The 12,104-nt window shown below is 43.2% G+C and overlaps 1 protein-coding gene across 4 annotated transcripts in view; it reads left to right on the forward strand.

Annotated features, from left to right (window-relative positions):
- Positions 1-2,604: 2,604 nt before the first annotated feature.
- Positions 2,605-12,104, forward strand: part of znf451 (zinc finger protein 451) — an 84,457-nt gene continuing 74,957 nt past the window's right edge. The window contains exons 1-2 of one of the 4 annotated variants that reach the window (XM_087979299.1): positions 2,605-2,808; positions 5,801-5,889. In XM_087979299.1, the coding sequence (XP_087835425.1) occupies positions 5,821-5,889 (69 nt within the window). In that variant the 5' untranslated portion in view covers positions 2,605-2,808; positions 5,801-5,820. The other 3 variants (XM_043681314.2, XM_043681324.2, XM_043681340.2) reach the window with 3 other exon arrangements.

Below are 12,104 nucleotides of genomic sequence, written 5' to 3' on the forward strand. Positions count from 1 at the left end.
ATGATTGTTTCCCTTTGAAAGGAGTTTTGGGGCTTTGCAGATATGCTGCGAGATAAAGGTTCTTGTGGTGCAGTGGTAGTGTCCCTACCTCTGAGCCTAAGAGACCTGGGTTCAAGTCCCTCCGGCTTTCGAAATTTGTAGTAACATCCCTGAACAGGTTAATTAGAAAATACTTTTTAAAACTGTGCTGCAGGAAAGGGAGGGGTTGTGAAGATGTCAAAGGAGTGAACTAGGGTCTCACCAAGGCAACAATCCCATCAGATTTCTGAAAGTGGAGAGGGGGGGGGGGGGGGGGGGGGGGGGGGTTGTTGCTGGCATAATGTTGGAGGTGGTGGAAATGGCAGAAGACAAGCTGTTGATGTCAGAGGCTGGAAAGACAGAAAGTGACCATTCTGGCAAATCAGTTCTGCACCTTCAGTAAAGTCTTGACTTTCTTTCTGAAGTTTGTATCTCAGAATTGGAAACAATGTTGCAGAGGAGGCCTAGCCAAACTTTTATGAAGATTTAGCTAATTCCTAGCTCTTGTACTCTATGCCTGTATTTATGAAGTCAAGAATACCATATGTAATTTTTAAAATAGCCTTTGCAGCTTGTCTTGCCATCTTCAAAGAATGGTATTTATTTACCCCTGGGTCTCTTTGATTCTTTATTTTCTGTAAAACTGTATTCTAAGGGAAAGCCGCAGACTGATGGTTAATCTAAAATTTAAACGGTGTGAAAAGTTAAATCACTTAAGATCCAAACAGTTCAGTTTCCAAGCAGTGTTTTCTTCAGGTTTGAATGCATAATAGGATCATACCTGAAAAAGGGGTGGGGGAGGGGAGGGGGTGGAAAGGGAGAAATCCTCTCAATAGCAATCAAGTATTGAAAATAAGGAAACAGATTTTCAAAACCTGTTAAATAAAGAATTCCAGTAGCTGGTTGCTGTTACTTTTTGGTTCACATATTCGCTGAGATACCATGAACTATATTTGGCAGAACGTGCCAAATTCCACAAAAATTAAGGAAGATGAGTTTTCCTTCCACTCCCACAACGGAGCCAGAAAAGAAGGTCAGATATTTGTTATTCTTACCACATTGCAACTCCTGTTGTTTCACACTAATGCAGCACTGTTTTCCTTTTCAATGTTATCTCCATTTCCTTTTTAGAAATTTATTGAATCTGCTTCTGCAACACCTCCATGCCAAGCATTCCAGATCATCCTGACACATTTCATTAAAGTACTTCTCACCTCTCATTCTAACTATTTTGCCAGTTATCATGCATCTTCACCCTCTGCTTCCTGACCCTATCAGTGGAAGCAGTTTCTCCTTATCAATTCTTTCAAACCTCTCTCCATTGGCCATCTCCCCTTCAATGCTCATTTTCTAGCCTCTTCAGAAAACTGAATCCCTGGGTTCTATGACCATTCTGGCAAATCTACTCTGCACCTTGCCTGTCCTCGGATGCTGCCTGAATTGCTGTGCTCTTCCAGCACCACTAATCCAGAATCTGGTTTCCAGCATCTGCAGTCATTGTGTTTCTATGGCACAGTTTATATTAAACATGTTTATTTGTAGCAATGTGTGTCTTTGATTGGAAAAACTAATCACCATCAAAATGCACAAAATCATTACCCATGTTTATATTCTGCAGATGTTGCTCATGTTTAGCAGTTTGCCAAAAAATGTGCATTTATATGGTGTCCCTTGATTCCTTGAGAACTCCCAAAGTACATTAGGACAAAGCAAAATTTCAAAGAGAATGCTGCATTGTTGGAAATGTTGTCTGCCCTCTCAAAGGACATCAACTATGCCACAGTGCAATTTAAAAGAAGTATAAGGAGTTGCCCCAATGTCTTATTTCAGTTGTCATTCGGATGCCACAAGACTAGAAGGGTCCATCTAAATGAAACTATTGGTCTTCATTGTAACATCATGCAGACTGTCAGTTCCTATGTGATCACAGCATTCCCTCACAACTGTACCAAGAGAATCAGGCAAAATACAATCGTCAAAACTCTAAAATGGGGATTAGAACCACCACCTTCAGATGACAGGCTGCAAATCACTAAACCTTGGCTGACATTGACAATAAATACTTTTGGAACCGTGCACGTGAAAGTAAATTGAAATACCTCAATAAATTAACTCACTTATTAAACTAAACTGACATGCAAGATTTTTTTCCCTACTTTCTTTCATAAATTTCTAATAGCAAGGGAGTTTTTTTTAATGTGAAATGTTTAAAAGCACCACACCTGGTTAGCATTGATGCAGACACACCTGACGTGTACATTGTGATTCAGGCGCCCCCTCTGTTAACAATGGAGATATTACCGCAGGCGCAGTGGCGGGGAAGCAGAGCAAGCTGACGCTATGCGACAGCGCGGGAGGGTAGCGCAGGCGCAGTAACCGGGGGAAGGGGGGAAAACGCAATAGCAATTAGATGATAGTGCAGGAGCAGTGAGCAAGGAGTCAGAGGTTTGCCGTTCACGGAGGCGCAGACAAGTAGCAGGATACTTCGGCGCATGCGCACCTACCAGATTCCGTGAACACGGCGGCGCAGGCGCATTGACCGGGTACTGGGAGAGACAGTGGCGCAGGCCCAGTGACCGGGTTTAGGAGCGGACGGCAGCGCAGGCGCAGTGACAGGGTAATGGGACAGACGGCGGCACAGGCGCAGTGATCGGGTACAGTGAGTGGCGGGGCAACAGCGGCGCAGGCCCAGTGAACGGGTTCAATTCGTGGAGACAGTTGCGCAAGCGCATTGCGGAGCTGGGTCTACGAGCGGCCTGGTGTGTTAATGGCAATGTGAGGAGTGGGTTGGTGAGCATACGTTAGTTGTTAGCGCGCTTGAGGTTATTCCTTTTCGTTCCGCGTATTGGTCAATCTTTCATTCATTCACCACTGGGTAAACAATGCTGAGAAGAGTGGGTATATGGGCAGCTGAAGCAGGGCACTGAGTCCTGGACTGTGTGAACAAGTTTGCAAGCTGCAGGCGCTGGTGAAGAAGGAAGTTGGTGTTGTGCTGGAGGTTGGTGCAGAGTTTAAAGCTGAACTGGGGAAGGAATGTTGGATTGCAACAAGATTGCAACAGGGGGCGGAACGGTTCAGTATTTTGACTTGGAAAAAGTAAAGCAGGTGTTTGCTTTACCATTATAACGCACCTTCAGGCGACTTATTTGTAAATTACTGTATCTCTAGCTTGTTACAAGTCTTCCAAAAACTTAACTGTTTCTCCCAACTCGAGTCCCCTGTGTGCATTCCTCGCCACATCATTGGCGGCTTTACCTTCATCTGTTCAGACCCGAGGGTCGTATAAAGGGGCTCAGAGCTTAAATAATGGGGACTGGTTGCATTGGCTTGTATTTCGTTAAGTGTAGAAAACTAAATGGGAATTGAATATTCAAAGAAAAACCAGAAATTTAGCTAATATTGTAATTATTGAGGTTGGGGGAGTGGGCAGTCAGTGGAAGATTTCTAAACAAGTATTTATCTTGTTTGGTTAAAATATGAGAGCTTAGAACCAAGGTGAGTAGATATTGGAGTTAAGGTGCATGCTCATCTGCACAGTCTTATTGAATGAATATTTTGGCAAAGGATCAAGCCTGTGGTCTGCTTGATGGGGTGAAGGCTGAAGGAGGTAAGGGACATGTGGGAAATAGTTGAGTTACCTGAGGTGATGTTTCATAACAACTGAGAATAGTGCATGAACAGTGTGAAAGGTGGTGGTTGTCTTTGGATAAGCCAAAGGTCCTGGCAAATGCTTTCCTACCATGGCAGCTAGTGGGATTTGGTTTAGATTAATAAATTTAGTTAATTAATAACTGTGAGACTAGCTTTAAGTTCCAATGTTGATGATCAATTGCCATCAATTGTTATAATGATTCATCTGGTTCACTAAGCCTGTCAGATAAGAAAATTTGATGCATTTAACTGGCCTGGTCCATAAGTCACTCCAAACGCACAGCAATGCGCTTAACTGCCCTCTGAATTGGCCTGACAACCATAGACATGAGGTGCTGGAAGACTGGAAGTTGACGAACGTGGTGCCACTGTTTAAGAAAGGTGGTAAGGACAAGCCAGGGAACTATAGACCAGTAAGTCTGACGTCAGTGGTGGGCAGGTTGTTGGAAGGAATCCTGATGGACAGGTTGTATATGTATTTGGGAAAGCAAGGACTGTTAGGGATACTCATCATGGCTTTGTGCGTGGGAAATTATGTCTCACTAACTTGATTGAGTTTTTTGAAGAAGTAACAAAGAGGATTGATGAGGGTAGAGCAGTAGACGTGATCTATATGGACTTCAGTAAGGCATTCGACAGGATTCCCCATAGGAGACTGGTGAGCAAGGTTAGATCTCAGGCAATACTAGCCATTTGGATACAGAACTGGCTCGAAAGTAGAAGACAGAGGATGGTGGTGGAGGGTTGTTTTTCAGAGTGGAGGCCTGTGACCAGTGGAGTGCCACAAGGATCAGTGCTGGGTCCACTACTTTTCTTCATTTATATAAAGGATTTGGATGGGAGCATAAGAAGTCTAGTTAGTAAGTTTGCAGATGACACCAAAATTGGAGGTGTAGTGGACAGCAAAGAAGGTTACTTTGGATTACAACAGAATCTTGATCAGATGGGCCATAGGGGTGAGAATTGGCAGATGGAGTTTAATTTAGATAAATGCGAGGTGCTGCATTTTGGGAAAGCAAATCTTAGCAAGACTTATACACTTAATGGTAAGGTCCTAGGGAGTGTTGCTGAACAAAGAGACCTTGGAGTGCAGGTTCATAGCTCCTTGAAAGTGGAGTCATAGGTGGATAGGAGTGAAGAAGGCATTTGATATGCTTTCCTTTATTAGTCAGAGTATTGAGTACAGGAGTTGGGAGGTCATGTTGCAGCTGTACAGGACATTGGTTAGGCCACCTTTGGAATATTGCGTGCAATTCTGGTCTCCTTCCTATTGGAAGGATGTTGTGAAACTTGAAAGGGTTCAGAAAAGATTTACAAGGATGTTACCAGGGTTGGAGGATTTGAACTATAGGGAAAGGTTGAATAGGCTGGGCTGTTTTCCCTGGAGTGTCAGAGGCTGAGGGATGACCATATAGAGATTTATAAAATCATGAGGGGCATGAATAGGATAAATAGACCAAGTCTTTTCCCTGGGAATCCAGAATTAGAGAGCAAAGGTTTAGCATAAGAGGGGAAAGATCCTAAAGAGAACCAAGGGGTAACTTTTTCACGCAGAGGGTGGTACGTGTATGGAATGAGCTGCTGGGGAATTGGTGGAGGCTGGTACAATTGCAACATTTAAAAAGCATTATGATGGTGTATGAATAAGAAGGGTTTGGAGGGATATGGGCCAGGTGCTGGCAGGTGGGACTAGATTGGGTTCGGATACCCGGTCGGCATGGACAATTTGGACTGAAGGGTCTGTTTCCATACTGTACACCTCTATGACTCTGAGTGTATCAACCAATCCAGAAAAATCATAACAGATGGACTACAATGGTTCAATGAGACTGCTAATCATCATTGTCTCAATTAAGAGTGCACAGCAAATACTGGCCTTGCCAGTGACCCCCACATCTCATGAAATTATCTTGAAGCAACCTTTTAAATTCAGTTTGGCAAAGCTGTTCAAATGTTTCCATCTCTGAGCAGCAATTTTCAAGTGGCAATATCTCTCTTTTTAAGCTTGCTTTAGAAATGCTGACCCAGAAGTAGAAGACAGGATTTTATGACAAACCTGCAAGATACCTCTTTGATTTGTTTTTAAGTGCTTGACAACAACTCGCTAAATCTTTTTCTGATCTTTTCCCAGGCAGTTCCTTATTGTCTAACATGTCGTCCAGTGATGGGTTGTTGCCAGCAGGAAAATGTGAAAGTGAAGATGAAGTGATATTTGTGAGCGTATGTATTCTAATATTGTATGTTATTCCACAAAATTGTAACTTTTCCCCTCTGGTCTCTTGACCTCATACAGTACAATGTACAATACAATGTCCTTTTATTGTCACGTGTACTCTATTGTGGGAGTATGGTGAAAAGCTTTTTCGATGTCTGCCGCCTTATCGTGCAATTACCTAGGTAGGATTCTTGAGTACAGCAGAGGAATAAAGGTAGTTACATAACTTTAACTGAATAAGTTAAAAATAGGGTCAACATTACAGTAGGTAGAAAATTACAAAAACACATTACAGTGTACCAGCTCAGCGCAGATCCTCTGCACATGATCTGACTGCCCACACCAGAAACCAATCCAACTGCCATCTCTGCTCCCCTCCAAACCCCAGACTGCTCTGCACTGGCACTCAGCTGTTCCAAGGGAAGTGCCAGGAATGCTTCCCACCCCACTCCTATCTCCCATGCTTCTCTCCATCCAGGACTTGCTGCCTGCACACTGCTCCACGGCTGCTTCCATGCGTGCTGCTCTGGGACTTGCAACTGACGCTTGCCGCTGCTAAGGGGAGAGAAGAATAAAAAAGAGACTTAAAAAAATTACATGACATTCTTTGGGAGAAATCTCAAATTTGTTAAAAGGAGATGATTCATCTCTTCCCCTGTATGTTGTTGCTGTCTTTTTCCAGACACAAACACCGTTTGGGGAGGGGCGCAAGCTGGTGGGCCAGAAGGGTGCACTGCAACTATTTTTATTTCAATAACATACTTTATTCATAAAAAAGTACTGTTTACATAATTTGACACAAATGCATTTTGATTCTGTACAATATCGTATCAAGTAAATAAACATTTTTGAATTTGATTCTCTCCCAACAAACCAAAGGTATCTCTTACACATATAGTCATAAAGATGTACAGCACAGAAACAGGTCTAATTCGTCCATGCTGATCAGATATCCAAAATTAATCTCATCCCATTTGCCAGCATTTGGCCCATATCCCTCTTAAACCCTTCCTATTCATATATCATCTAAATGCCTTTTAAATGTCATAATTGTACCAGCCTCCAACACTTCTTCTTGCAGCTGATTCCATACATGCACCAACTTTTGCATGAAAATGTTGCCCAGTAGGTCTCTCTCAAATCTTTCCCCTCTCACCCTAAACCTTGTGCTGGACTCCCCCTACCTAGGTAGAAAGACTTTGCCTATTTACACTATCCATGCCTCACTTGATTTTATAAACCTGAGGTTGAGGGGTGACCTTATATACTCCAGGGAAAACAGCCCCAGCCTATTCAGCCTCTCCCTATAGGTCAAATCCTCCAACCCTGGCAACATCCTTGAAAATCTTTTCTGAATCCTTTCAAGTTTTACACCATCCTGACAGGAAGGTGACCAGAATTGCACACACTATTTCAAAAGTGGCCAAACCGAAGTCCTGTACAGTCACAACATGACCTCCCAACTCCTATACTCAATGCTCTAACCAATAAAGGAAAGATTACTAGGTGCCTTCTTCGCTATCGGAACTACCTGCGACTCCACTTTCAAGGAATTGTGAACCTACACTCCAGGGTCAATTTGTTCAGCAATACTTACCAGGACCTTCCCATTAAGTGTATAAGTCCTGCCCTAATTTGCTTTTCCAAAATACAGCGTGTCACATTTATCTAAATTAAAATCCATCTGCCACTCTTTGGCCCATGGGCCCATCTGATCGAGATCCCATTGTATTCTGAAATAACTTTCACTATCCACTACACCTTCAAGTTTGGTGTCATCTTCAGACTTACTAATTATACCTTCTTTGTTTACATTCAATTCATGTTTATAAATGTCAAAAAGTGGATCCTGCAGCGATCCTTGTGGCACTCCACTGGTCACAGACCTCCAGTTTGGAAATCAACTCTCTGCCACCACCCTCTGTCTTGTATCTTCAAACCAGTTCTGTATCCAAATGGCTAGTTCTCCCTGAATTCCATGAGACTTTGCTAACCAGTCTATGACGAGGAACCTTGTCGACCACCTTATTGAAGTCCCATAGATCACGTCCATGGCTCTGCCCTCCTCAATCCTCTTCATTGCTTCTTCAAAAACCTCAATCAAGTTAGTGAGATATGATTTTCCATGCATAAAACCATGTTGACTATCGCTAATCAGTCCTTACCTATCCAAATACACGTAAATCCTGTCCCTCAAGACTCCCTCCAACTAGTTGCCCACCACTGATGTCAGGCTCACTGATCTATAGTTCCCTGGCTTTTCCTTACCACCGTTCTTAAATAGTGACACCACATTAGCCAACGTCCAGTCTTCTGGCACCTTATCTGTGATCCAGATATCTCAGCAAGGCTCCCAGCAATCACCTCCCTAGCTTCCTACAGAGTTCAAGGGTATACCTGATCAGGTCCTGCATGTCACATAGAGATGTTCCCTGAAACATTGTGAATTGGCGTCCTGTCTCCCCAGTGTAGAGGAGACCACATCGAGAGCAATGGACAGAGTAGATGAGGTGTTTGGATGTGCCGGAAAATCTCTGCCAGATGTGGAAGGATCCTTTGGGGCCTTGGATGGCGGTGAGGAGGGAGGTGTGACACAGGTTTTACACCTCTTGAGGAAGCAAGAGAAGGTGCCATGTGGGTTGGTGGGGAGGCATGGACCTAACGAGGGAGTTGTAGAGGGAATGATCTCTGTGGAATGCTGATAGGAGTGGGGTGGGAAATATATCTGGTGGATGTGTCTGATTGTAGGTGACGTAAATGGTGGAGAATAATGCGCTGTATCCAGAGATTACTGGGATGGAAGGTGAGGACCGAGGGTTCTAACCTTGTTGCGATTGGAGGGATAGGGTTCAAAGGCGGAGGTGCAGGAAGTGGAGAAGCGCAGGAGGGCCTTGTTGATCACAGAGGAGAAATTGCGGTCCCTGAAGTAGGAGGCCATCTGGGATGTCCTGCACTGGAATTGCTCCTCCTGGGAGCAGGTATGGCAGAGGCAGAGGAATTGGGAGGGAGGTGTCCGAGGAGGTCAAGGTGGGAGGTGTTCGTGAAGTTGATGAACTGTTCAACCTCTTATTCCCCACCACCACCACGCAACCCCCTGTGTCCTGCAGTTCCGCATGTAAGCCACTTTGCTGATCTTTGAGGGGTCCTGAATATTTTTATACAATCCCTTTGGATTCTACATAGCCTTATTTGCTAAAGCTATCTTTTTGCCCTCCTGGTTTCCTCCTTAAGTATACTCGTATTGCATTTATACTCTTCTAAGGATTCACTCGATCTCTGCTATCTAAACCTGACTTATACTTCCTTTTTCTAAACCAAAGCCTCAATTTCTCTAGTCTTCCAGCATTCCCTACACCGAGAGTCATAGTCATAGAGATGTACAGCATGGAAACAGACCTTCCGGTCCAACTTGTCCATGCCGACCAGATATCCCAACCTAATCTAGTCCCATTTGCCAGCAGTTGGTCCATATCCCTCCAAACCCTTCCTATTCATATACCCATTCAGATGTCTTTTAAATATTGTAGTTGTACCAGCCTCCACCACTTCCTCTTGCAGCTCATTCCATGCACGTACCACCCTTTGAGTGAAAATGTTGCCCCTAAAGTCCCTTTTATATCTTTCCCCTTTCACCCTAAACCTATGTCCTCTAGTTCTGGACTCCCCCACCCCAGGGAAAAGACTTTGTCTATTTATCCTATCCATGCCCCTCACGATTTTATAAACCTCTATAAGATCACCCTTCAGCCTTCGACCCTCCCGGGAAAACAACCCTAGCCTATTCATCCTCTCCCTATTGCTCTCATCCTCCAACCCTGGCAACATCCTTGTACATCTTTACTGAACCCTTTCACGTTTCACAACATCCTTCCGATAAGGAGGAGACCAGAATTGCAAGTAATACTCCAAAAGTGGCCTAACCATTGTCCTGTACAGCTGCAATATGACCTCCCAACTCCTGTATTCAGTGCTCTGTTCAACAAAGGAAAGCAAACCAAATGCCACCTTCACTATCCTATCTACCTGTGACTCTACTTTCAAGGAATAATGAACCTGCACTCCAAAGTCTTGTTGTTCAGCACACTCCCTAGGACCTTACCATTAAGTGTATAAGTTCTGTTAAGATTTGCTTTTCCAAAAAGCAGCACCTCGCATTTATCTAAATTAAACTCCATCTGCCGCCCATAGCCCATTGGCCCATCTGATCAAGATCTCACTGTAATCTGAGGTAACCTTCTTTGCTGTCCACCACACTTCCAATTTTGGTGTCATCTGCAAACTTACTAACTATACCTCCTATGTTCGTATAAAACTTACTTATTTATATAAATGAGGAAAAATAGTGGAACCAGCACCAATCCTTGTGGCACTCTACTAGTCACAGGCCTCCGGTCTGAAAGACACTCTCCATCACCACCCTCTGTCTTCTACCTTTGAGCCAGTTCTGTATCCACTTGGCTAATTCTCCCTGTATTTTGAGATCTAACCTTGCTAACCAGTAACCCATGGGGAACCTTGTCAAACGCCTTACAGAAGTCCATATAGATCACATCCACCGCTCTGCCCTCATCAGTCCTCTTTGTTACTTTTTCAGAAAACTCAGACAAGTTAGTGAGACATGATTTCCCACGCACAAAGCCATGTTGACTCTCCCTAATCAGTCCTTGTCTTTTCAAATATGCCGCTCAGGATTCCTCCAACAACCTGCCCACCAGCGACGTCCGGCTCAAAGCAGCTTTTCACCCCAACAGGAATATATATGTTTGAAATCTTGTTTTCTAATTTTTGAAGGCTTCCCATTTTCCAGCCGTCCCTTTACCTGTGAGCATCTGCCCTCATCAGCTTTTGAAAGTTCTTGGTTAATACTGTCAAAATTAGCCTTTCTCCAATTTAGAAGTTCAGCTTTTAGATCCTGTCTATCCCTTTCCATCACTGTTTTAAAACTAATTTGAATTATAGTCGCTGGCCCGAAAGTGCTCCCCTGACACCTCAGTCACTTGCCCTGCCTTATTTCTCAAGACTAGGTCAAGTTTTGCACCATCTCTGGTAGATACATCCACATACTGAATCCGAAAATTTTCTTGTATATTTAATAAATTTGTCTCCGTCTAAACCCTTAACACAATGGCAGTCCCAGTCCCAAAATCCCCTACCATTACCACCCTATTATTCCGTCAGGTAACTGAGATCATTCAAGATTATATTTAAATACTTTGAGGTACTAGGACACTCAGGCTCACAGAAATGACTTTGTCTTCTCTGAACTAACTTCTGGGACATCTCACTGTTTGTTAGTAACTAAAATTGGACCAAGTGCCTCATGTCCAATCTATCAGTGGCCTGCCCTTGTCATTTTGGCAATAATGATTGCATAAAACTGTCTCTTCCTGCAGAGAAGTCTGATTTATTTGTTGAATTTTGTAATTTGTGATTGAACAACAATACAATATTTTCTCGTCAGTTTGTTGAGAAACAATTTGTCTCAAACCTGCTATACAGGGTATAGTTCAAAGAATAATTGGTCTAGTTTGTGCAAATATGGATGCAGACCCTGGAATTTTTATGTAAGAGGATCCATTAACATTGGATGATGAGGCTGATTACCTGTTTCATGGAAGTTATTCATTTGTTTTGGAATATTATGACCTATCAAAATGTGAACAGGGTTTTTCAGAGAATGTGTTTGGATATTTGCATAGTAAACAGGAGGTTCTCAATACAAAGAGTAATTCTCCTGAACTTTGCAGGTCAGGATCAGCCAGTCAAGGGAAAACCTGAAAGAGCTGCATAATTGTAATAACATTGAGTTAACACAATGCAGAGAAGTTGCTTGCTTTACTGAGTGCCCCATTCACTTGTTTTTGTTTGGATTCTGTTGGTCGTATTGAGTATTTTTCTAAATGGGTTGTTATAGTTGATTTTGTTTCTTTTCCCTGTCCTATTGGTCAGTTTAGGTGATGGATATTCTTTTCAAATTTCTGTTGCCCTCAAAACCTGGAGTATGTCGAGAAATTCCAGACGAATGATTAAAGAAGCTTTGGTTTCATGGAATGCAGGTTGAATAGATCTCACCTGCATATGTCAGCAATGTCAGCCCTTTGGCACATCAGAAGAAGTGATGTTGGCTACATTTTCACTTTGGGTTCTGTGGAGTACTATTCTGTTAAACCAGCAGATATTGCCTTTTGAGAGATTGGAAATGTGACATGACAAGGGTGCG

The sequence above is a fragment of the Chiloscyllium plagiosum genome, unplaced genomic scaffold, assembly GCF_037043375.1.
Source record: "Chiloscyllium plagiosum isolate Xiang-an unplaced genomic scaffold, Cpla_swu_hap1 HiC_scaffold_3, whole genome shotgun sequence".
Taxonomy (NCBI): domain Eukaryota; kingdom Metazoa; phylum Chordata; class Chondrichthyes; order Orectolobiformes; family Hemiscylliidae; genus Chiloscyllium; species Chiloscyllium plagiosum.